Genomic DNA, 27230 nt, shown 5'->3' with positions numbered 1-27230 from the left:
TCGGCTATGGGGCGGTATATAAATGTAATAAATAAATAAATAAATTTCAATCGATGTGAATATACCCTGGTACATTACAGTTCAAAGTGCCCAAGGCAGCAAAAGATCAAATGCCATTCAGGACAAAGGCCTCGAGTCATTAAGCAAGATGAAGTACAAAATCAACATCCATCTAGAAATAGCACCTCAGGTCGACTGGACAAAATCTTAGGCTGCAATCCTGTACACCAAGAGTGGAGAACCTCAGGCCCACTTGCCAATCTTGGCCCACCAGGGGTTCCTATGTGGCCGACAAGACTAAACCATGCCTACCTGCCAAGCATCTCACATCATTTGTGACATCAGCTGATGAATGGAAGGATGGGGTTTAATCCCCAGCAGGGAACAGCTGCATGCAGCCAAAGCAAGCAGCCCTGTTTTTTTGGGCAGTGAGAGGGGCTTCTCCCTCTAGCAGACAACACTTGCAACATGCAGGCTTCTTTCTCCCCTGATGCCATCAGCTGATGGTGAGGGGAGAAAGGAGCACTTTACTAGAACTATGCTCGGCACTCCCCAGCTGGCTGTAAGGTACCTGGGAAGGGATTTGGACAGGTGGGTGGGACCAACTGCCTATCAATCGTTTGATGCCATGATGACATCATGAGATTGACCACTGGGTTGTCTCACCCACCTGTCAAAGTTAGCCCATGAGGAGCCAAAAGGTTTCCCCACCCCTGCTATAGACAGTTACCTAGGAGTAAGCTCCACTGAACTCACAAAGGCTTACTTCTAAGTAGACTATTTTTTAAAATTTAACAAAATGTATATACCGCTTAATTGTAAAAAAAAGCCTCTAAGTGGTTTACAAAAAAACATTAAAGTTATCAATAAAACAGTTAAAACACATAATTAAAACATTTTTAAAACAGCAATAAACAAAAAAGGTTAAAAAACATCAACATCTAATTCAGCAAAGGTGCCTGTCTGATGTCAACAGGCAGGGAGTTCCAAAGAGTAGGTGCTGCCACACTAAAAGAACAATTTCTTACACGTGTGGAATGAGTATTGTGCAGCACCGGTAACAGTGACTGTCCCTGCTTGAGTGGACGCATATGGGTTAAGACCGCCCCCCCCAAGTAAATTGATCCAAAGCTGTTAAGGGTTTTATATACCTATAGCAACTCCTTGAACTTTGGCCAGTAACAAATCGGCAACCAGTGCAGATTCCTGAGTAGATGTGTTATATGCTGACACGGTCTCACTCCTGCTAGCAATCTGGCGGCAGCATTTTGCACTAACTGCAGTTTCTGGGTCAAATGTAAGGGAAGCCCCTTGTTGAGTGCATTATAGTAATCCAGTCTTGAAGTCACCAAAGTCTGAACTACTGTGGTCAAGCTCTCCCGGTCCAGGAACAGTTGTAAATAGGATTGCACTGTTAGTCAGGTAACATCGGCATATGGAGGATTTTGTCTATGCAACATGAGAACTGTGAATACATTGCCGTTTGGTCTGTAAACATTATAAATAGGGATCTATTTCAGCATCAAGGGATGTATTATACTTGAAGAGCTGACTTAAATTTGCAATCCATGCAAATATCTATCCTTCAGAGGGCCACAAAGATTGCTTTATACCAAGTAACTATTCAAAATGCAGGTGTTTCAGCTACGCCAGACAAGTACTGCACTTCCACCTGCAGACGGCTGGCAATAAACAGCTGGATGGTCACAAAGTTGCTGTTTAACAGGCCTGTAATTTAAGTACTGATTTACAGGGGGCGGGGGGGGAGATTGTTCTCAAAGTAATATGCCAATATTCAGATCTATACTAATCCTTACCTGAGCAACTGAACATTAGAAATGAAAATGCTGCAACCCAAAAGGAGGGGGGCATGAGGGCAGAGGAAGGATGGGGAGCTGAGAGGGGCAGATGGGGAGGGAATAAGGGATTGTATGTGAAAACCTTTATAAACTATAGATTAAAAATAGTCCCTTCTCCCATTTCTGCCTAGTACTGTTGAAATCTCCTACTTTTATTTGTTTATTTAATTTATTAATAGCATCCTACAGCACCTTGAAACAACTACACAATACAGTAAAACTATATATAAAACAACTGCATATATAAAAAGTTACAACAACTGCATATATATATAAATTAAAATCCAATACAGATACCTACCGGGATGGAAATCTTCACTTAGAATGAACATCCTAGCACTTTGTTACTCGGTGGATTGTTCAAGGGCTTCCCAAACGGAATCGTGAAACTAGAACGTTTCCAGTGAAATGCTTCTATGCATTTTTAAGGGGATTCTCTCCCACTCAGGCAGAGAGCAATTAGGTGTGGGCATGGGCAGAGATTATTCATATATGAACCCCAAAGGTCATTGGGGCAGAATGGGGCAAGGTACACAGACACACCTTATGCACCTGCAAGGATGGCCTTGCTCCAGTGTCTCCCCCAAGTGGTGCCCTCCAGATGTTTTGGACTACAACTCCCATCAGCCCCAGGCATCTGCCATCTTAATTTCCCCAGAGGCACTTGTTTTAGTTTTAATATATACATGAGCACCTGTTTTTGCCAATAGATTGCAGGTGGGGCAGAATATCCTCATACTGTGCCCAGAAAATCCTACTGACTTTTTATAGCTCAGAATTAACCCTGAGAACCAGCGCTTGTTTTCTCCCCTCTGAAAGTCAGCCTAAATATGCATCTATACATATTAATTAGCATATATGTAAATTTTATGAAAATTTCCTCCCAATTTGCAAACCATAGCTTGCAGGGAGCCTGTGTTACATCTAGCAGTGGATGGCATAGTGGGACAGAGGCACTGACCCTCCCAGCAGGTGAGTCACTACTGCTTGCCAGGTAGGTGAGGTTAGAGTGGTGCAAACGTGTCAGCTGAGCCACTCTGGCACTTCTGCTGGTGCATTTTCACCACACTTTCCACCTCACCCCTCCCCATTCCATAAAGCAACAACTCACCTACCAGGAGATCAGGTAAGCACCTCCAGCCCACTGAGCCATCCCCTACTGATTTACATCTGCGACGAGCGTGAAGACAAAACCATGAAGAAACAGAGCTTTGGGTACCTTGTGACTTCTTGCTGTAGTCGGGCCACGCTTGGCACATAGAACATGACCCCAAAGAAAAGCAAAGGCTCGTTGGCAAACTTGTCCAGCTGCTTCTTCAGAGGCTTCTCCAGTTCCACCCATCGCACTTGCTGGCTCTTGCTGTGAAACCAAAGGCCAAAATAGTGTGTCTAGAGAGAAGGGGAGGAAAGTTTTAAAAGGAAGTTTATTGTCTGAGCAAGTTTAACAAAGAGCAAATCCTCTCTCCTCTTTCCTTCTCTCATATATTAAAATCTATGTATATTAACACTGAACAAAAAACAGTATATTTCATGTTTAGGAACCCAGGAAGCTGCCTTATACCGAATCAAAGCCACTTATCCATCTAAGTCACTACCACCTACACTGACTGGCAGCAACTCTCCAGGGCTTCAAACAGAGGACAATTCCCAGCTCTATCTGGAGAGACCCGGGATTGAACCAGGGGCCTTCTGCATGCAAGGCAGATGCTCTGCTACTGAGCTACTGTTTCCTTCTTTGATCCTATATTAAAATGGCAAACTAGTTTGTTTTCCAACTCTTACCATCCAAGTTCAGGGATGAATTCACATGTAACCTACCTAGTGGTGGAATTTCACATGTCATCTGGTCTTGTTAAGGGGTTCAATACATTTTGGGGTTCAAGCTCCAACGTACACCTTGCGCAAATATATTTTTACATCAAACACAGAGTGGCAAACAACTGAATTTTCATTTGTCCTGAGATCAGTAGAAACTTTACACTTCTCCAGCCTTTAACTAGGGCAGTGGTTCCCAAACCGTTTTCCCCCACAGACCACTTGAAAATTGCTGCTGGTGGTCTTGGCTGACCACTTAATGATTTTTCTGCCTTTTGTAGCAATTGGAAGGCGCTGTGCTAGTTGCTGTTTGATTTTTAATCATATGCTTATTGCTTCTTTTATTTCTTATATTGTATTTTATTGTACTATAATTTGCATTCCATAGAATTAAAACTGAAATGCAATATAAGAAATAGCAGAAGCAGTGAAATACAATTGAACATTAAAATGAATATTTAATATGGACATGCCATGAATCACCTAAGTGAAGTTCACGGACCACATGTTGGAAACCCTGAACTAGGGTGAAGGGAACAGGCTTTTCTTCCAGCTCTTTCTCTTGCAAACACAAGTTTCCCCATCACATCTCTCCAAAATAATTTATTATGAGGATTGGTTAGAGAAGGGATTATAGTTCAGAGGTAGAGCAAATACTTTGCATGCCAAAGATCCTAGATGGGAAAAACCTGTCTGAGATCCTCAAAAGCCACTGCCAGTCAGAGTAGACAATACTGGGCTAGATAGACAAACAGTCTGCCCTGGTATAAAGGCAGCTTACTACATTACCACTGACATTAACCATAGTTAACATTAATCCAACTGAGCTCATGAACCAAGGTCTGGAGCCAATTTCAGATCCTAGGGTAGGAACCGATTGTGTGCAGTTCCTATGCATTATTAAAGGAAGCATCCATTTGTCTGATTCTGGTGTGAATTAAACTGCAGGTAGGTTCAGGTTCCTTGCAGGCTGCTAGGGTCAGCCCAAGACATCTTAGAGCCTGAGGCAAAACACAAGATGGCGCTCCTTCCATTTCGTGTACAGAATTTGACTGGACTGGCAGATGATTTTTAAAAACATGTTATAGCTATTATAAACAAATTCAAAATGAAATAATATAATTCAGACAGCCAGGAGTACAAATGTGTGTGTGAGGGGTTTCTGCAAAGAATGGTATGAGTCCAGTAAATGTATGACTCTGCTCACTATCCAAACACGATTCTTACTTCAACACTGGCAATGGAAAAGCATAGCATCCTCCACCTGCACCTGATGGCAGCAGGCTAGTTTAGGAACTGCCTGACCAGCCTGTGACAGACATAGCTTTGATTTTCAATGAATGAGAATGGTGTGGGGGCTCAGGAGGAACGGCTGGAGGGTTTGTCATTGTTGTCCCCTAGCATCTGCTGTCTGAGGCAATTGCCTCACTCTGCCTAATGGTTGGGCCTTCCCTGAAAACTGCTGATCCTACCAAGAATTTTGGAAGTTGCAAGGAGGCAAGAGAGTACGTTTGCTACAGCAGGTAGGACAGAGGGGAGGGGGGAAGTGGCTTAAGACACTGACTGAGCAAGCAAGTCATCCTTCATCACTGCCTCTTTTTACAGGTATGGGGAGAACCTCCATTTTGCAGTCTGATAATTCCAGCACTGAAGTATAGAGAAGAATGCAAGAGCGGAAAAGTCTGTGGAACAGAGGTATTAATTTTGCCACCTATGGAATCTGGGATGCTTTCAATATTCTTGCACAACTCTTAAAGTTGATTGAAGGTGCATGTAATTCTCAAAATCAAACAGCAGAAACCTCAGTGAAAATGTGATACTGAACGCAAAGCAACAAACCACAAAAAAGCATAGCAATTAACATTATTTCATGTATCAGAATTCAGGTTTCCAGTATCAGCTGTGTTAAAACAAGTCCAATTAGCCAAAGTGATGTGTGTTTTAAACTTACATCAGTTGGAGGTAGACTAGAACAGTATAGTAATTAAAAGCAGCTTTTAACAGAAGCAGCTTTCACTGTTGTTGTTGTTTTAATAGATGTACTACAGTGGGGAAAAGAGACAGAATTCTTCAGAAGAGATTCCAGAAACTCATTTCAAAAAAGAAAAGAAAGAAAAAAGAATCATCTGAAGCTCTTCCAACATTCCAAGTAAAAATGAGTGAGCACAAATTTCTCTTCTTGGTGCCTGGCAAACAGCAGTGGTTCAACAGAAATCTGCCCACTGTTTAGAGCTCAAAACATTAATGTGATGACTGGACCAGAGTTAGTGGGGGAGGAACTGGCCTTCATGGAATGCAGCAAGAGCAGGGTGACTTATCTTGCATTAAAGCACATTGCTTAACTGACTATCAGATTGCAGCTGCAAGTTCAAAAATGTCTTCTGTTGTTTCTGGAAAGCACAACCATTGCATCTCAACAGGGATGCTGTTCCACAAAACAGGGGCAGCCACACAGAAAGCCTTGCTCTGACTTGCTGTGGAGAGGGCTTCTAACATTTTAGGGACTTCAAGGAGAGGCTCAATGAAATTCATTGTTCATCATATCAACCAATTTTTTTTATTTTCCTTAAAGAGAAAAAAAAAGACCAAAGGGGTTTCAGACAGCCTTTGAGAAAATTGGATTACCAAGAGGTTCATGATTTAATTTGTGGAACACCTTCCCAAGGGGTTATTTGTCTGACCCCCACACAGTAGAAATCCTACACTGCAGTGCAGCTGGCGCAATGGACTTCCATGCGCACAACAGATTACTCTTCCTCTCCTGTTCCCCCTGCATACCCTCAAAATCAGCTCCAGGGGGCTGGGGGACCCTCTGGAACAGATGGGGGGCACAGGGAGATGAGAGGAAACGGAAGTCTTGTTGTGCCAGCAGAACTGCACAGGTCCAGCACAGAATACAACCCCAAATGCTTTTATTTGCCCAGGAAATTTGAATAAAATTAAATTTTGGTATAACACTCTGACAGATGTGATATCATTTGATGGGATTTGATGTGCTTTTAACTATGGATATTTGTATTGCTGTTTTATTTTTATTTCTAGGGCACCTTGTGCTCCTATTGGAGGAAAGGTGGGGTACAAAAATGATGTCTAAATATAAACACACCATAATTTTGTTTTATTTTTTGCTGAATCCAGGACCCCACTCCTTCCAAAAGAAGGATCAGAGGAGCAACTGTCCCTTTCTGGTGCCTTCAAAGACGGAAGCCAAGGAAACAAGAAAAGCTCAGTTGTCTTCTTTGTCTAATACTTTCAGAAATCACATGAGAATGCCAGGTATTTGAGCCTCCTTCTTCCTGTTTTGTGATCCCAAAAAGAAAACATATACACTTACAGCAGTAGTAAGAACAGGCAGAAGGGGATGGAGAGGCTTGCTGTGTACTCCTTGGCATCCCCAAATGTCAAGGAGAAGGAAGAGGAATTGCCACACATTGAGGTCTCTTAGCTGTTTTAAAAGAGCTGTAACCCACCCACTCTGGCAGCCATTGCTCTGACCTGGCAGCAAGGAAAGGTTAGCTGCTATCAGAAAAAGAACAACAGTGGGGGTGCTGCTTTGAAAGATGAAGAGATCAGGGTGGCAGGTGCCTCTCCTTCTTCAGAAAATGGGGCTTTACTAATTCAGGATCTGGAAGGAGGACATCAGCTCCTTACTTTAGGACTCCAAAATAAGCAAAGAAAATCCCATTGGAGGGCACTATAGATTGGCCCAATCAGCTTGATCCTGTGCATGTGTACTCCTAGGTCCCATGGAATTTAAAGAATGTAGAAACACAAAGCAAAGCCTCCACTTTTAGTAGATGACCACTCCATTCTATGACATTAAATGGAGTTTTATAACATTATAACAGGGTGACTCATGTAGCCTTTTGGGTCTCTTCTAAGTTCTAGGATTCTGCTTTTCCTCACAAAGCAGAATGGGACACCTTTTGCACACATAGCTCAGCACACATGGACCAGATCATCTTCTAGGGCATCAGCTTTCTCCAACCTGATGCCATCCTTATATTTTGGCCTACAACTCCCATCAACTCAAGCCAGCATGGTCAATGGTCAAGGATGGGAACTGTAGTCTGAAACATCTGGAGGGCACCAGGTTGTGGAGGGCAACCTGTAGTCTGAAACATCTGGAGGGCACCAGGTTTTCCTAGGGCATCAGAGATGCTGGACAATGGCCTCTATCCCAAGAGGCAACCGCAGAAAAGAAACAATCTCTTTTCAATATGTAACCCATCTCTACATTAACTTATGCCGTTGTCACAGAGTGCATTACTAGAAATACTGAAAAACAATCCCAGCATAACTGTTTTTAGGAGCACAGGGTGAGGTGATTATCTGCCCCTTTCTCTTCCTAGAGCTACCTGCTTGTAGCATGTTCAGTATGTAGCATTTCAAGGTGGGGTGACTGCTCCCTAGTCCAGAAAAAGGATTGGGAAGGTCTTCAAAGTTTGCTGGCTTACAAGCCTGCTTTTAACTATTTGCAGGACAGAGAGTCTGAGAGAAAGAAGACCCCCACCTTCTTCAAATCTCAATGTAAGCCCAAAAGACTGTGAGCCATTTGTGTCATGATGCATTTTATTTAGGCTGCTTTCTTTGCTGATCTGCATATCCTAAGGGAGCTGGAGATATCTATACTTTTGTATATATAGAATGGGCTTGTTGCTATAAAAAGCAAATTGCTAAAAAGTACTTGACGTTATTACTGTCACATAGGAAAGTGCCTTATACTGAGTCAGGCCACTGGTCCATCTAGTTCAGTACTGTCTACATTGATGGGCAGTGGCTCTCCGGGGTTTTAGACAGGAGTCTCTCCTAGTTCTACCCGGAGATCCCAGGGATTGAATTTGGGATCTTCTGCATGCAAAGTAGATGCTCTACCACTGAGCTATGGCTCTTCCCTACAGCGCTTTGGGGCTTTGGTCATGTATATATACTTAGAAATATTTAAGTTTGCTATTATTTCCCTTCTTTATTTTTTTTTCAATTCAGGGTTGGGCTTGCACAACAATTGGTGGGGGTTCTGCTGTAAATACAGAATGAACCCACCCACTCCTGTAGATATAGGGGTGACAGCGGGTTGCATACAGATTTAGCTCCAATCCAGATGGAAAAACAGGTACCATCTGATTGTTGTGTCATTTTTGTGCAGAAATAAGCAGCTGGTATACATCCAAATTCCAAACACACACACACACACACAAACAGAGGCTTCTCCTGGAGATAATCACTATGCTGTGAATAGCGTGTAACAAAGAGGAAAATTACAGAGACAGCAGGAAAGCTAACTTGTGCTTTTGCTTTCCCTGGCTTCACCTTAACAGGTACAATGACTGAACAGTCTCCTTGGCTCACTGGATAAAGTAGGCACAGAAGTGTAGGCCATGCAGTTCTTCAGGGAGGACCATAGTTCCTTCATATTGCCATGTAGAGCCACCCCTACCGAGTAATTCCAAGCTAATTCAGAAATTCGTAAGAAAAGCTATGCCATATCAGGCCAAAAGCTCATCTAGTCCAGCATCCTGTTCTCACAGTGGCCAACGAGATACATATGGGAAGCTCGCAAGCAGGACCTACGCACTCTCCCCAATTCTGATTCTCAGCAACTGCCTGACAGTGGAGAAAAAACATAAGAACATAAGAAGAGCCTGCTGGATCAGGCCAGTGGCCCATCTAGTCCAGCATCCTGTTCTCACAGTGGCCAACCAGGTGCCTGGGGGAAGCCCGCAAGCAGGACCCGAGTGCAAGAACACTCTCCCCTCCTGAGGCTTCCGGCAACTGGTTTTCAGAAGCATGCTGCCTCTGACTATGGTGGCAGAGCACAGCCATCATGGCTAGTAGCCATTGATAGCCCTGTCCTCCATGAATTTGTCTAATCTTCTTTTAAACCCATCCAAGCTGGTGGCCATTACTGCATCTTGTGGGAGCAAATTCCATAGTTTAACTATGCGCTGAGTAAAGAAGTACTTCCTTTTGTCTGTCCTGAATCTTCCAACATTCAGCTTCTTTGAATGTCCACGAGTTCTAGTATTATGAGAGAGGGAGAAGAACTTTTCTCTATCCACTTTCTCAATGCCATGCATAATTTTATACACTTCTATCATGTCTCCTCTGACCCGCCTTTTCTCTAAACTAAAAAGCCCCAAATGCTGCAACCTTTCCTCGTAAGGGAGTCGCTCCATCCCCTTGATCATTCTGGTTGCCCTCTTCTGAACCTTTTCCAACTCTAGAATATCCTTTTTGAGATGAGGCGACCAGAACTGTACACAGTATTCCAAATGCGGCCGCACCATAGATTTATACAACGGCATTATGATATCGGCTGTTTTATTTTCAATACCTTTCCTAATTATCGCTAGCATGGAATTTGCCTTTTTCACAGCTGCCGCACACTGGGTCGACATTTTCATCGTGCTGTCCACTACAACCCCGAGGTCTCTCTCCTGGTCGGTCACCGCCAGTTCAGACCCCATGAGCGTATATGTGAAATTAAGATTTTTTGCTCCAATATGCATAATTTTACACTTGTTGATATTGAATTGCATTTGCCATTTTTCCGCCCATTCACTCAGTTTGGAGAGATCTTTTTGGAGCTCTTCACAATCCCTTTTTGTTTTAACAACCCTGAACAATTTAGTGTCGTCAGCAAACTTGGCCACTTCACTGCTCACTCCTAATTCTAGGTCATTAATGAACAAGTTGAAAAGTACAGGTCCCAATACCGATCCTTGAGGGACTCCACTTTCTACAGCCCTCCATTGGGAGAACTGTCCGTTTATTCCTACTCTCTGCTTTCTGCTTCTTAACCAATTCCTTATCCACAAGAGGACCTCTCATCTTATTCCATGACTGCTAAGCTTCCTCAGAAGTCTTTGGTGAGGTACCTTGTCAAACGCTTTTTGAAAGTCTAAGTACACTATGTCCACTGGATCACCTCTATCTATATGCTTGTTGACACTCTCAAAGAATTCTAATAGGTTACTGAGACAGGACTTTCCCTTGCAGAAGCCATGCTGGCTCTGCTTCAGCAAGGCTTGTTCTTCTATGTGCTTAGTTAATCTAGCTTTAATAATACTTTCTACCAGTTTTCCAGGGACAGAAGTTAACCTAACTGGCCTATAATTTCCGGGATCCCCTCTGGATCCCTTTTTGAAGATTGGCGTTACATTTGCCACTTTCCAGTCCTCAGGCACGGAGGAGGACCCGAGGGACAAGTTACATATTTTAGTTAGCAGATCAGCAATTTCACATTTGAGTTCTCTGAGAACTCTCGGGTGGATGCCATCCGGGCCTGGTGATTTGTCAGTTTTTATATTGTCCATTAAGCTTAGAACTTCCTCTCTCGTTACCACTATTTGTCTCAGTTCCTCAGAATCCCTTCCTGCAAATGTTAGTTCAGGTTCAGGGATCTGCCCTATATCTTCCACTGTGAAGACAGATGCAAAGAATTCATTTAGCTTCTCTGCAATCTCCTTATCGTTCTTTAGTACACCTTTGACTCCCTTATCATCCAAGGGTCCAATCGCCTCCCTAGATTAGCCATATCCTCCATTAACTTGTTTAATTCTTGTTTTAAACCCATCCAAGTTGCTAGCCATCACTTGTGGGAGCAAATTCCATAGTAACTGTGCCGGGTGTCTAGAATCTTTCAACATTTAGCTTCACTGGATGGCCACAGGTTCTAGCATTAAGAGAGAGAGAGGGAGAGGGAGAGAGGGAGGGAGGGAGGGAGGGAGGGAGGGAGAGAGAGGGAGGGAGAGAGAGAGAGGGAGGGAGGGAGAGAGAGGGAGGGAGGGAGGGAGAGAGAGAGAGGGAGGGAGGGAGGGAGGGAGAGAGAGAGAGAGAGAGAGAGAGAGAGAGACTTCATATCCAATTCCACAATTATCTAGCCACAGACTCTTGGGACTAACAGATTCTGAAGCGTGCAGGCTCTTCAGATTGTAGCTGCTTTCACACAACTTTATTACAGTGGACTGAACAAAAAACAGAATTAGTTTATTTTAAAGATTTCTATCCCATCCTCCATTATAAAGAATCTCAGGTGACCCATACTGTCAATTGTACAGAGTATGGAAAAGGATTGCAACTGAGAAAACTCCAAGCTTCTGCAAAACTAACAAAACAAACAAAACTCCAAACTTGCCAAAAGGAGCTAGTTATGAAATGGGAGAAAATTTAAATGATAATAAATCACATAACATGTACATGAATTTTATTCAACTGGCCAAATCTCTACAGTTATCTAGGCCAAGGTGGATATATGGTATCACACTTGCAGATCCCAAATGTTATACTGAGTTGGGAAGCCATCATAACATTCTCAGTGACTCCATAATATTGAAAGTTCTATCGCTGGGAAGAGTTGCCCATGTTGTATTTTTCACTGGGGCGAACACAGTAATTTAGGATGCAGTTCTCTATCCACTTACCTGGGAGTAAGCTCCATTGAACTAGCTGGGACTTCTGATTAAAAATGCACAGGGTGGCACTGTTAGAAATATCATTCCACACATACATTTCCTAATAACTCTGTTCTCGACCGCAAACTCTGTTTGTAGCATTCCAAACACTGATGTAAAAATGGGGATTAAATCTCATAACGTCTGAGAAACATACATTTAGAGCAGTCGTAAACTGACTGAGAAGTGCATTCAAACCTATCTTTCCTCTCAAGCTGGTTTTCCAACTTTTGCAGCAGGAGCTGCATTTGGCCAGTGCTGATTGGCCAGTGCCTATAACATCACCAAGAAACCTCTGAATAGTTCTGACCTTTTAAAAATACATTTTTTTAATTACTAAGGCAAAGGACAATCTCATAAACTGATAAATGTACTGATACATTTTATATAAGTGAGCTGCCCACCAGAAGCACAGAAAAGAAAAAAGACTGATGGATGAACCAGCATCTAATTTGCTGATATGTATACCAGTAACTTAAACTGCAAAACCAAGGACAAAGTGAAGCTCACAGTGGGCCAGAGGGTCATGATACGAGTTCTATTTTCATATTACATCTGTCTGCATCATTAATCTTGAACTGCAATCCTATGCACACTTGTCTAGGAATAAATCCTACTGCACAACTGAGTAAGAGTGTTATGGGTCACACTGAAACTCCAGCGGAAGTTGGTGGAGCTCCTGGACTGTCTTTAATGACAACAGCACCTGGGGTTCATTGAGGCTGTAGTCCAAAACACCTGGAGGATACCAGGTTGGCAAAGGCTGATTGGCATATACATGCAATGATGTGTTTATAGAATTTGCCCTGGTGCTTAAAGGTTTGTTAGCAAAAATGGGAGGAAATGGACTTTGAAGGACACCTTGTAATTTTTCTTCAATGAAAACATTCAAATTACAGAAGTGGAACTCTGAGCATGTTTGATGCTACATCTAAATGTGGACAGGTTAGTTGCCCGCTCAAAATGTAAAAGTAACATTCACTCGTGGAGAAAGAGAATAAAGTTCTCTTTTGGGCCACTTAAGAGAGTTTGTCCTGCCAGGAAATAACACTGAATCACAATCCAAACTGTAGGTAATGGATTGTCCCAGCCTTTTATGTAAGCGGGAGATGTTTGCCAAAGTTCCATTCAGTGATAAGATCAGGCCAGTTCCAAGAATAACATGATTCTAATAAACAGATTCCAAATGACAAACGCCTTGAATTAAAAATATGCCAAATTGCAGGCGACAGATGGTCTTTTCCTGGGTTACCCTCACCTCTCGTAATTCCAGCCGCTGAGCCACGGCCTCCAGACATTCTTGTCCAGTACTCTCCACAGAGAGTGTGCACTCAATCACGCTGTTGTTCAATAAGCGAATCCGAATCATGAAACAGTTTTTGCTCCGGACATTGTAACGCCTGGTCCTTCGCAATTTCAACCCAAAAGGCATGACTGCTGGGCAAAAGGAAAAGTGTCCCTTTGCCTTCTCACACTTTAGATCTTCTCACAAGGGAGAGTTGAATATCGCTCCTCCAGGTTCGGGAAAAGCTGCCCATGCCAAAGGCAGATCCCTACAGCAATCCCTGAAAAAGAACAAAAAACACAAATGCAGAGTGGGGTTTATTTCCAAAAGGACAATGGAGGAAGAATTTTTGCCTGTATGCAAGTAATGGTTGTCGACTTTCAAACACAGTTTAAACCGACCTCATCCCATCCAAATAGAATTAAACTTGACACAGGCCAGAAATGACCATTTGCTTTGAAGGAGAACTATATGAATGCACACATGCTCTGTCTCCCATATGCAAACACATCCTCTGCAATAATGACAGAACAAATCTGTGTTGTCCTGTTTGAACTCACTGAGCACATTGACACATCATGTTAAACCATAAATTGGGGATCACCCACCTTTTTAGGCCCATTTGGATTTTTGAGCACCATTCTCTAGTCGCTTCATTCTCACCTCCCCGAAATCAGCCTCCCCCCGAGAAAGAGAAAGCACTCACTCGCACACACTTCACTTTTCCAAGCAATCTGGGTAAAAGTCAGAATTAATCTGAGACTTGCAAAGCACAGTGGTCCTCAGAGGAATAAAACTATAGTTGGTAACTAGGCGGGGTGGGTGGGAAGAGTATGACAAGTCACTTGAAAGGAGCAGAGTCAATATATCGGAACAATGTATTATTTTTGCATTGCTTCTGTTATTTCTTATTGTATTAAAATTTGAATTCCATATAATATTTTATATAGCACAGTCTATCACAATTGTTAAATGACAGTCAAAGAAATCATTAAGTGCCCTATCAAGGCCCTCAAGCAATGTTCAAGTGGTCCAGGGGGAGGAACTACTGCTCTAAACCATAATTAACACTGACACAAAAGGAATTCCCTCTGGAGCAGAGAGAAAGAATTGTATTCATTCCCAAGGACAGCTCCTAATTCGTAACCATGGCTTGCAAAAAACCAAAATGTTTTACTAGATTAGAGTAGTAGAGTTGAAACGGGCCTATAAGGCCATAGAGTCCAACCCCCTGCTCAATGCAGGAATCCAAATTAAAGCTATCCGACAGGTGCATGTCCAGCTGCCTCTTGAAAGCTTCCAGTGTCGGAGAGTCCACCACCTCACTAGGTAATTGGTTCCACTGTCGTACTGCTCTAACAGTTAGGAAAGTTTTCCTGATGTTCAGTCAAATCTGGCTTCCTGTAACTTGAGTCCATTACTCCGTGTCCTGCACTCTGGGACAATCAAGAAGAGATCCTGGCCTTCTTCTGTGTGGTAACCTTTCAAGTACTTGAGTGCTATCTTATCTCCCCTCAGTCTTCTCTTCTCAAGGCTAAACATACTGAGTTCTTCAATCTCTCCTCATAGGGCTTTGTTTCCAGTCCCCTGATCATCCTTGTTGCCCTCCTCTGAACCTGTTCCAGTTTGTCTGCATCCTTCTTAAAGTGCAGTGTCCAGAACTGGATGCAGTACTCAAAATGAGGCCTAACTAGTGGCGAATAGAGGGGAACTAGTATTTTATGCAATTTGGACATTATACTTCAGTTAATGCAGCCTAAAATAGCATTTGCCTTTTTTGCAGCTACATCACACTTTTGGTTCATGTTTTTAGCTTATGATCAACAATTCCAAGGTTGAAAAAATACTAAACATTAATAATTAGCTTCTTGAGAATAAAACCTAGAATTCTAGCATACTGTATGCCTATAGCTTATGTCCATTCTGCGACACACCCAACATCCTACTTTGAAATGAAATAGTGGGAAGAATGAAAGGAAACGACACAAAGGTCACTGAGGACAGGACTATGCTCTGTGTTCGTAAACTGCAGTTTTGCAAGACGATGTTATCTAATCTTATTGTTTAATTAAAATACATTTCCTTTCACTACAGCAGCCACTCCCTTAGACTAAATTAACTCTTTAATAGTTCCTTATTAACATAAATATGTATAACTATTCCATCCTTTTGGTATTTCAGGACTTGCAGGAAAAGAAAGAAGGAAAATGCAAACCAACAAGAGCTATTTACAAAAAGTATGGAGGGAAGACAGATGGAGGAGGCTGCATCCATTTACCTGGCAGCAAGTCTCATTGAACTCAGTGGGGCTTACTTCTGAGTAGACATGTACAGACTTGCATGGTAAAGCACTGAGTAAGGAAGACTCAATGCATTTTGCTCCCATTTGTAGTATAGATTTTGACAAATTATTAAAAACCAAGAACTAGGCTCTTTTCTCCTTAGTTCTCTGAAACTCATGCAGCTCACTTCTCAGAGGCACTTAACACAGTAATATTCCAAGAACTGTTTGATTTCTTGCCATGGAATGTGCTTTACAACTTATGATTTGATATACAGGGTTTTTTTTAAGCACATAAATGTATTTCAAATAAGCCTGCCCAAATGTTTTCTGTGTTTGTTCACAATGAAGACACAAGATGCTATTTTAAAAATGCCATGTGAAACATTCCTATGAATTGCTTGCACAGGATGGAATGCAATATTGACTCTGGTTAACTACATTACTTGAATTAAAAGTCTTTCAAATGGCATCTATCCATACCGTCAGATCCTGCAGGAAATAATTTACAGGAAAAGTACTGGAAGCATTTTAGACATGCATTAACTCTGTTACTTTCCTGCTCATGTAGAGCAGAGGTAGGTAGAAGGCAGATCCAGATCCACAGATAGGTGGGCAGATAGATCTCTGGGTGATTTGCAGTAGTCCAGTGAGAGTATCTAACTCCCAATTGTTCCCAACACCAACAACAAAAAGACCTTTCCCTCTTCTAAACCAGGCTGGCGAAACAAAAAGCTTGTTGGGAACCCAGGAATGGACTTTTGTGAGAAAGGGCTGTAAGCTCAGTTCTGGGATGATACATCAATTCCTGGGCTGCAAATTTGCTCAAGGTCTCCCTGTTCCTTAATTCTGAGCATGTTCTGCTTAGTGGACCCTTAGTGGTTCTGCCTAGTGGACCTTGAGGTTCTACTAAAAGAACAAAGTAGATTCTATAGGCCTAAAGTCTTCCCACCCCTGATCTAGAGAGTAAAGAGTTAAAGTTCCATTTCCTGACAGTTCCCAGCTCTTGGTGCTTATTTTGCTGCCATGCCAAACACACATTCCAGTGGGGTCATTTGGGGAAAGGCCCACATTTAGAGAAGGGCCGTACCTCAGTGGCAGAGCATCCGCCTTGCATGCAGAAGGTCCCAGGTTCAATCCCTGACATCTCCAGGTAGGTCTGGAAGACGGTCCAGAGCTTGGAAAAGTTACTTTTTTGAACTACAACTCCCATCAGCCTCAGCCAGCATGGCCACTGGATTGGGCTGATGGGAGTTGTAGTTCAAAAAAGTAACTTTTCCAAGCTCTGGACCTCTCTTGGTAATCTGTTGCTAGTCAGTGGGGACAACACAGAGCTGAATGGACCAATGGTATGACTCAGTATAAGGCAGCTTCCCGTGTTCCTATGTAGCGGATGCAAAATAAAAAGGGGTTGCATGGATTTGGGAGCTGCCACATGAATAAATTTAAAGCAGCAATCATGCACCAAGCCGTGTGTCTGTACTGATTCCCCAGATTATATCCCTGGCATGCTCCGCCTGCATAATTTTTGTTTGAAGTTATATTGTGCTATATGAAGGAAAGTTTTAACAGGTTGCCACAGTACATCAAGGAATTCACACTAGCCTTCCAGATATTGTTGGACCACAACTCCCATCAGCTTCAGCCAGCACAGCCATTGACTGGGGCTGATGTCAATTGTAGTCTCAGGCACCAACATTAGGAAGACTCCATACATAATTCCTGGTATAGCTGGGTGGGACTGGGAAAACAGGACAAGACCATTTCTACTGCTGATTTTGCTCTTCATAAGGGCTAATCATAATTAGAGCAGAGCTGAAATTTAACTTTGCAGCTTTTTTACCAGCTGTGAAGTTCTGCTCCTTCCCTTCCCATTTTGGCTCAGATTTGGCATGACGTTTGCCTCTTGCACTGTCCAAACATCACCAACCCCCTCATGGTTTACCCTTACTTCATTTATTCATTTATTCTGTAGCTGTTTGAAGCCACAATGATCACAGCTGTTTTGTGCTTTCCAGTGCTGTGTTGCAGGGCACAGGACTGGGAGGCAGGGAAACACGCCTAGGCAGTTGGATGACTTTCTGATCTTCTACTCTGCAGCACAGCACTGGAAGAGACAACAGGGCTGTAATCATAATGGCTGCAAGAAGATGGAGGAGGAGGTGGAAATAAACAGGGAATTTGGAATGGTGGGTTTTGAACTCCACAAATACCCAATTTTGCTCCCACATTTTCTGCTCCTAATGATGAGATCTGGTATTTACATAACATTAAGACAGCAATCCTAGAGGAAGTGAGGTGTAGCCAATTACTTGGAAATGCTTGGCTTGGACAGGAAGCTTAAACATCCCTGCTTATACGGAGACCTGTGAGATTGAGAACAGGTTATCTTCATGTCCCTATCAGAATCATTTATTATTCCCTTCATTTCTGAAGTTCAGGGATGAGTGTTGTTGTTTATGAAGCCATAATGGCACCATCTATGGACAAGAGAGAGGTGTTGGCAGGCTTAGTGGATTTGCAGGAGTACAAACATCTATAAGGGGGGGAGCCCTTAAGAGAGGGGGAACCCCAAAAAACAACCCAATGAGGAGTGAGTGTACTCAGTAGACATGAAATGGTAAGGAGGAAAACAGAAAACTGGGTGGGAGAACACAATGGCTTATTCTGGAAGAGCATGTGGCTGATTGACTGAAACAGTAAACAGTAGCACTCCACAGTGGAACTTTTTTTTTCCTGCAGGTCTTACTTGTATCATAATTAGTTTGCATGCCAGTCTTGGGCACTGGGGAGGACTGCTGTAAGAAGACCTTGATGTGCAGTGGCATCCTGCTACAAGGTTCTTCGGGTTAGCACAAAATAACATCAGACAAGTCTCACCAGATTCAGTAAGGTAAATCTGCACTAGGATTGCAGCTTTAGTAACAACTTTCATTGCTTTCACTTAGGTGACTAATTTTCTATAGTTCAGGTCAACATATTACATGCAAGAATAGCCTATGACTATTCCCAAACTATTCCCATCAACCTCCTTTATGTCACTGGAGGATTGTAGCATAGTGCACCATGCTGCAAAAAGGACAGGCACGTTCATCTCAGACTTATAAATATATGCATACATTCATACAATATATACTGTTCATATATATTCTCCTTAAAAAATTAAATTTTACCAACAGCCTCTGGAATTCTTCCAGCATCCATATATTACAGAACAACAGCACACCTATCTGAACTATGCAGTTCTGGGCTGGGCATGGATAAGGGGATAATTAGCACAACTTGCTTGATGAGATGCAAGCCTCCACTTTTAAGAAAGTGCATGAAAGAAGTGCCAAATACCACAGACAGGTCTCATCTGGAAATATTCACCTACTTACCTGCTGCTGAATATGTAGCTCCAAGAACAAAAACAGGTTTTTGAAAGGAACCATCTTTTCAGCTAACTAGCTAGAGACAAGGACACACACATGCAGGGCCCTGTGGTATAGCCTGTTCTTTGGTTGTACGCAGTGACAGCTGGTCGCTCCATGTCAGTGGAGCAGTGATATTCACGCTGGGTTTTAGTCTGCACTTTCCAGGAGCTGTCCAAAGTGCTGATGTGCTTTGGACAGCTCCTTGAAAGTTTGGACTAAAACCCAGAGCGGATTCCACTGACATGGAGCCACCAGCCACCACTGGTTGTAGACTGATGCTATCCTTTGACTGTGGGCTTATGGTTGTATGGCATTTGTGGGAAAATTATAATGGCAGGTACCTAGCCAGATCCAGCTGCTGCCACCAGATAAACACATAGCTGGGGGAGTGGCCAGCCATACCAGAGGGTTGCCTTGCACAGGCAGGGAGGCCTATCCCTGGGCACTTTGCCAAAATGAAACCTGGAGGGAACGGCCATAGCTCGGTGGTAGAGCATCCGCCTTGCATACAGAAGGCCCCAGGTTCAATCCCCAACACCTCCAGATAGGGCTGGGAGAGATCCCTGCCTGCAACTCTGGAGAGCCACTGCCAGTCAGCATGGATAACACTGAACTAGACGGGCCAATAGGAAGCTTCCTATGTTCTCATGTGTGAACCATGTAGCCTCAGCTGCAAATAACAACGACCTATCCCAGCCTTCCCAAACCTTGTGCCCTCCAGATATTTTGGACCACAACTCCAATTGGTCCCAACCATCATGGAGACTCAAAAGAATGCACATTGGAAAAATCATGCTTACTTTAGTACAATTTCAGACTCTGAGCTTTGCTTCGGCACTGAATTACGATGGTGCTGGTTGTCATAAAAAGATTGCCAATGCATGACAAAACATATCCCCAGGTTCCTTACGTCTATATGGAAGCCCTTGTTCCAACTTCCATTACCTTTCCAACTCTTCCTCAGCACAGGCTTTATACCAACAGCACTTCTTTCTTCAAGTGTGCAAGCTGTGCTTAGAGCAAGGAGAAGAGGAGCAATTTCCACTTGCCTTCTGGGCAGTGATGTGAATGGCCAGAATTTGGGCCCAACATGAAAGAGGGCATTTTGCTGAGGCAGCCCCAATATCTGGAGCCAACAATGATAGTGCATGGATCCATGATAGGCTCTCCTGCCATAAGAACATAAGAACAGCAGCTGGATCAGGCCAGTGGTCCATCTAGTCCAGCATTCTGTTCTCACAGTGGCCAACCAGAAGCCTATGGAAAACCCACAAGCAGGACCTGAGTGCAAGAGCAGTCTCCCCTCCTGTGGTTTCCACAACTGGTATTTGGAAGCATACCACCTCCGTCTATGGAACATATGGAGACCACGGAAGAACATAGGCTAGTAGCCTTAGATAGCCTTCTCCTCCATGAATTTGTCTAATCCTCTTTTAAAGCCATCCAGGTTGGTGGCCATCACTGCCTCTTTTTTAAAGCTTAAATCATCAGCAAGGGCAGCTATGGGAGGCTGTTTAACCCCTTCCCTCTGCACTGTTTTCCTGATCAAAATCATTGTCCTCTCCCCACGGGCTAAATAACAGCTTGGGGAGGTGATACCAATTTTAAAAATGGAAGACAGGGAAAGAGTGAAACACCTCCTGCCCCAGCCCTGCTATCCCAATCCAATTCAGGACTTCCCACACTTGTGTTTATGCTTTAAAAAAAATGTTAGAGAGTCAATGGCAGATGTACATTGGTCCTACTTAAGTCTGCCTTTCTAACACTCTCAAGTTGCCACACCTGTGATATTCTCGTTCTTGAGTTCTTTCTTACATCAGATCTTAGATAGAATTTCCTTCAAAAATGTCAGTGGTAAAAGGGGGACTTCCCCCTTCCAGCACCTTCTGCCTGTGCAGCAGCAGCAAGAAAAAGACTTCCCTCTTGGAATATGTCTGGCATATCCATTTCAGGAATGCTTTGTTCCTAGTGACTACACCCCCAGGGCTTTGGGGGCGGGAAGAGGAGATTATGGAACTCTTAATGAGTACTGCACAGTTAACCATTAAGTCAGCACCCTGAGCTACAAGGCTGTCCAGCAAAAATGAAGTAACCTCACGTTCGAGGGCCTCTTCACATTTCATTCAGCATTCAGGTTTCCTGAAGGCACACTGCTGATGACACGCCTGTTTCCTTCAGCACGTGTGAAGAGTTTGAAAAGGAATTTGTATTATTCCCCATTTGTCTAGTAGCCCTAATCAGGGCTAACCTTTGTGGGATGAGCACATGGCGACCAAAATGATGTTACCTGTCACAACCGCCTCAAAATGGGGACTGGAGCCGTTCTGCAACAAACCGTCTCAGTGCCAGTTTGCTTCTTTGCTTGTTTACAAGATCACATCCAAACCATATGTTTAAAGCACTCTCATCCCATTTTGGGGAAGGGCTGTACCTCAGTGGCAGAGTGTCTGCCTTGCATGAAGAAGGTCACTGCTTCATCCCCGGTCTCACCAGGAAAGGCTGGGAGAGACCCCTGCCTGAAACCCCGGAGAGGAGCTGCCAAACAGTGGAGACAATACTGAGCTAGATGGGCCAAGGCTCTGACTCAGTATAAGGCAGTGTTCAATGTTCCATAACAGTCATGGCTTCCCCCAAAGAATCCTGGGAACTGTAGTTTGTTCAGAGACCCTTGAGCAGGGATGTAGTCATCCAGGGTCTTGTGGGGTCTTAGACCCCTTACTTTTTTGGGGATCAGGGTTGCAGCAGGGTCCCTATGTCTCCAGTGTCCTACAAGGCAATCAGCATGAAAGGGGAGTGTGTTAGCCACTGAGAAGTCTTCTAACATGCTCCCTTGTCCTTTCCTGCTGATTGGAGCCTGAGAGAAAGGAGCTGAGTAAGTCACTGAGGAGACTCTTTTCAGTAGCTAACACTCTCCGCTTTGATGCTAATTGGCTTCTAGCGACATCTATTGTTGTTAGAGTGGACGTCAACAAGGATCCCATTCTCAGCTCAGCAGCAAAAAAAAAAGTGTGTGTGTGTGGCTGTGACTATCATGAAGGGACCCTGCACTTCTGAATTTGCCACTACTGCCCTGAACAAATTACAGTTCCCAGAATTCTTTGGGGGAAGCCATGACTCTTAAAGTGGAATGAGAGTATTTTAAATGTATGGTGTGGATGCAGCGTAACATTTCTTACCCACTCTTCACTGTAAGGTCCCATGGCAGGTTACAGTAACATAATCATACAATTTTTTTTTTAAAGTAAAAAAGGTAAACAAGTAAAATATCCCGTGTAGCGGTAAGTAAACAGTTCCGTCAGTGCAAAGATTTCTGTTTCTGCAACAGAACTTTCCACCCCTCTCCTTCTGCTGTGCCCCTTCTAAATGTGTTCTAGGGGTTTCCCCAACCCTCTGGAGCAGATTTAGGGAAAGCACTGGGCACATGCGCTAGCAGTGATCCTTGCATAGATGAGATAAGTTAGCTGGATACCGTCCAGTTTATATGCAATTATTAAAAACCAAGTAAAACCATTCCAATCAAAAGTAGAACAGCATAGATTAAACAAAAGAAAAAAAAGGGTCCCACAAAAACACCTTAATTGCCAACACCAGGCTAAAGAGGTGCATCTTCAGCATATCACGGAAGCTAGACAACAACAATGCCATACACATCTCAACGCAGAGGGAGTTCGACAATTTAGGGGCTGCCACAGAGAAAACCCTCTCCTGGGATGCCATTCTCCACACTCCTGCGGGGGCGGAACTACCAAGAGAGCGATGCAAGTAGATTGAACAGTTGATCTTCAGCTGGTAGGTAGGGAACGATGCACCATTGGGTCATGTCTCAGGGCACATTAGCAGCATAGATTTAAAACACTTTATAAGGAATTCCCTCACCCTAGGGAACTAGCATTCTGTAAAGGAGCAAAGGAAGGGGGAGGGCATAGCTCAGTGGCACAGCATCTGCTTTGCACGCAGAAGGTCCCAGGTTCAATCCCTGGCATCTCCAGGTAGAGCTGAAAGGGTCCCCTGCCTGAAACTCTGGAGAGCCACTGCCAATCAATGTAGAATACTGAGCTAGATGGACCAAAGAGCTAGATGGACCAGTATAAGGCAGCTTCTTTTGCCCCTGTTCTAACAGAGACTTCTCATTACTCGACAAAACAGCCCCCAGGGTTAGGAGGTAGAAGCTACAGCTGTTAAGGCTCTAAAAAAACTGGCATAATTTTGCAGTGTAGATCTGCCCCTAAATTTACGTAGGTCACAACAGTGCCACCACCAATACTGTCCTTGCTGCTCCCCGGCCTCCAAGGAGAAAGACAGAGGGAGAGAGATAAAAGGAGGTCAAAGAGAGAAGTTGATAATGAGAGAGGGAAGGGGTGCGTTGAAAGAGAAAAGATATACAGTCATGAATTTAGAAGTCGGTCCTAAAACGATCTACTGGATAAGTGTACCATATACCTTAGCTGTCCTAAAGATTAAACACCAATTTACATCTCATGATTTTGACTTGCAGGCATCTATGGTTAGCAGCTCTGTTGTGAGCAAACCATTCAGTATCTATGGGGCTACCTTCCAGTGCATCTGATATATTCATAGCGCAATCCTTACTCAGAATTAAGTGCCACTAAGGACTTACTGCCAGGTAAAAATGTGCATACAATATAAGGCTGCAGCTTTAGAAGCAGGATAGGTAGTGGGTAGAGTGTTGAACTCGGACCTGGGAGATCAGGGTTCAAATCCCCACTCAGCTATGAAGCTTGCTGGGTGACCTTGGACCATCTCTCAGCCTAACCTACCTCACAGAGTTGTTGTGGGGATAAAATGGAGATAGAGAACAATATAAACCACCTTGAGCTCCTTAGAGGAAAGGTGGGATATAAATATAAGTAAATAAATAAAATAAAGATGGAAAGAGTATTATTACTGGTTGTAGTTTCAGTTTGAGCAAAGGGACAGTTCAGTTTATAGCAGGGGTGGTTAACCTCCCCCCTCCCATGTACCTGAGAGTGCAACTTCTTGATCCCTGGGAATGCTGGCTGGGGCTGATGTCAGGTGGAGTCCGGCAACATCTGCAAGGCCATAGGTCAGCCGCTCCTGGTTTATAAAATACTACCTATCCTCTAAATTTACATTGAAGCCAAGTTGGTTTCAGAACTCAAGGCTGCTATGTGCATTGGAGGTAGCTCCTGTCCCTTTCACAGCATTTAAATCAGGGCAACATTCACTAGAGGAGTGTTATGCATTTGTGTGTGTGCTTAATCACTTCAAGCACTATAATGGGAAAAGCTGCATTTCTGCTTGCCTTGCATCTCTTAAAGGTCAGAAGCCCTATCGTTTTTAAAATATATCAATCCGTCTCTCTCTGATTACAGCATGAACAGTATACATCTCATAGAAAGCAATAATTAAAATCTTTTCCAAGTAACTTCGCTTGCATATCATGACGCTCTTAGCTTTGATTCACAGTAAACCTTGATATAAATCATGCAGCTAACAGCTTATGAATAAATGTGCTTGTTTCAAAGGCAAGCCAGACTACCACTCTCCTGAAAAACAAAGTAACAGTGAGCTGATGGCCTTCTCTCTTATTACAGCATTGTTTTTCAACACACAATGTGTGAGCTGGTAACTAGCCTGATACAACTAGTATACTTACAAGCAAGAGCTATTGCTGAAATGAGAAGGGCAGCGGGAATCTTTCTTTGCAATGACTGCCTGCTTTGGGTGGTACCAGTGAACTGGAATGCTTCAGAAAGGACAGCCTTTTGTTGACCATCTCTTTATCCCAACTGGATGTGGATACAGTAATAATAATGAGATGGGCATTTATGGATATGCTGGATATAAAAACAGAAATCAATAACTGTTTAGGAAGGGGGCAGAAGGCTATGTAAAAGAATAGCAAGGCTTTTTTAGGGAGATCATCGCAATTTAGATTTGCGGGGTGGCATTTAATGTAGACCCATTAGCCTTAATAGACTTGACCAACATTAATTTCAACAGATCTATCCTGAGTAGAACTTTGCTGAATATAACCCATGGCATTTGGCTCAGATAAATGAAGCCCCACTTACCTGCGCAGCATGGATAAGCGGGGCATAGTTGCGAGGAGGGAGCGATGCTGCCGCGGCCATCTTCGTTAAGGGCAACGTCGTGTGTCGCAGCGTTATGTGTGCGTGACGTGCGGCAGGGAGGGGAGGGGAGGGGCCATGGGCCTATTTAAGGCCAGGCCGCCCCTCCTACCTCCTCTTTCAATGAGCGATGCCCACCCTGCCCTCCCTCTCTTATAGTGTGTTCAATGGTCGCTTCGGGACAGAGTAGGAATTTTTACCATGCCCACCCTTGTTTGGCAGGCAGGTTTTTTGCCTACTCCACACTGTGAGAGTGGGATGGAATCAGGTTAGGGGGCGTTGTGATTAATAGGTGAATTTGGCTAATTTGGCTATTTTGTTATGGTCGAAGTTTAATTGCCCTAGGAGGGCAGTTTATAATTGGGGCACTGGTGTGGGAAGGTGCGGAAAGGGAAATAGGTAAGGACAGCTTGGTGGCCACCTTAGGCACCTTTGGAAATGATTGGCGGTTCCAGAGGCCTGTCTGTCAGAGCTTTGCGGCTTGAGGGCAGGATATGGGCTGCTTTTGGGGCCAACTTAACTCATCCACCCGAGGGTTGTGCGGCCCCGGGGGGTGGTGACCTGAGAAGGCCCCCCTACTCACCTACTGGGTGTGGCTGGCAGAAGGGGTAAGCAGATGGGGCTTGCCCTTGTCCCAAGCAGGGGCTGGTCGCCCGTGAGCTGTATGGCAAGATGCTTGCTTATAGATAGTTCCGCACCTAGGTTTCCCTCTGCAGGTCACTTTAAAAGGTGTTTTTGTATAGTTTAATAAAGTGGCCCTTGTTCAACCCAAGCTGATGTGTCCTTGTCTTATTTCGCCCCTTCACTCGCAACAAGCATTTTAGACATGTATATGATGGTATGTACCTGCTCCTTAGCTAAGCTAATGGGTTGCCTTCAAGTCGATTCCAACTTATGGCAACCCTATGAATAGGGTTTTCATGGTAAGCGGTATTCAGAGGTGGTTTTACCATTGCCTTCCTCTGAGGCTGAGAGGCAATGACTGGCCCAAGGTCACCCACTGAGCTTCATGGCTGTGTGGAGATTTGAACCCTGGTCTCCCAGGTTGTACTCCCAACACTCTAACCATTACGCCACACTGGCTCTCTGGCTACAAAAGCTTCCAGTGAAAATGGTATTTTTCAATGTGCATGTGTTTCAATGAAGGACAGAAAACTGCATGGAAACAGCATCCCACACATCTAGTGATGCATTCATTGGGAGGCAAGAGACAAGAGAGAGGGGGAAGCCCCAATTCCAGAAACTAGCCCACACAATCGGCACAAGCTCCCCAAGAACAGGGAGGAACAGTTGTTTCAGTTCAGGAACCCTTTCCTCGAACAGCAGATCAAATCTGTCAAGGGCTTCTAAGCAAAAAAGTTTCCGATACACATGCATGCACCGCACACACACCCTTACTAATTTGCTGCTTCCAGCATGATTTAGCTTGCAGAGGTTTAAAAACCCTAGACTGGCATGCTGCCTCACTGGGATGGGGTACAGGGGGAGGCTGTAGGAAACATGGCCAGCAAGGGATCTGTGTTTTTGGCACTCCCTTAGCTAGTTCTGAAGAAGCAGGTGAGGTTAAAAAGTTCCTTTGAGTCACTAGAATGGTGGCAGTGGGCCAAATGGTATGGATCTGTGGGGTAATTTATTTATATATATTCTCCCTTTTCTCCAAGAGCTCAAGGTACCATACATGGTCCCCTACACCCCTCCACTCCTATCTTCACAACTCTATGGGGTAGGTTAGCCCTAGTCCAACACCCTAAACCAGTCTCCCCCAACACGGTGCCCTCCAGCTGTTTTATTTATTTATCACATTCCACACAGATCTCAAGTCAATGTACAAAACACAGTAAGAACAGCTAAAAAACCAGTTAAAAACAACACTGAAAATAGCAGCAGATAATTTGAAAAACAATACAATACATGGCAGAGACTTATTCATCCAGCTGGGAAACCTTGTTGGAACAAAATGCTTTAGACCCTGCCAGCATCTCCCTGGGTCGGAGATGAAGGGAACTGT

The 27230-nt window shown here is 43.8% G+C and overlaps 1 protein-coding gene across 5 annotated transcripts in view; it reads right to left on the bottom strand.

The window, feature by feature from the left end:
- PTPN14 (protein tyrosine phosphatase non-receptor type 14) overlaps nucleotides 1–27230 on the bottom strand; it is a 174773-nt gene that overhangs the window by 93654 nt on the left and 53889 nt on the right. For all 5 annotated transcript variants that reach the window (XM_061625211.1, XM_061625212.1, XM_061625213.1 and 2 more), the window contains 2 exons: nucleotides 13386–13692; nucleotides 3079–3248 (listed from right to left, as the gene is read on the bottom strand). In XM_061625211.1, coding sequence (XP_061481195.1) covers nucleotides 3079–3248; nucleotides 13386–13559 — 344 coding nt within the window. In that variant the 5' untranslated portion in view covers nucleotides 13560–13692. The remainder of the gene's footprint in view (nucleotides 1–3078; nucleotides 3249–13385; nucleotides 13693–27230) is intronic.

This window comes from Rhineura floridana, chromosome 4, assembly GCF_030035675.1.
Source record: "Rhineura floridana isolate rRhiFlo1 chromosome 4, rRhiFlo1.hap2, whole genome shotgun sequence".
Classification (NCBI taxonomy): domain Eukaryota; kingdom Metazoa; phylum Chordata; class Lepidosauria; order Squamata; family Rhineuridae; genus Rhineura; species Rhineura floridana.
Note: the sequence above shows the minus strand (reverse complement) of the source record. Positions and strands in the feature narration are given on the sequence as shown.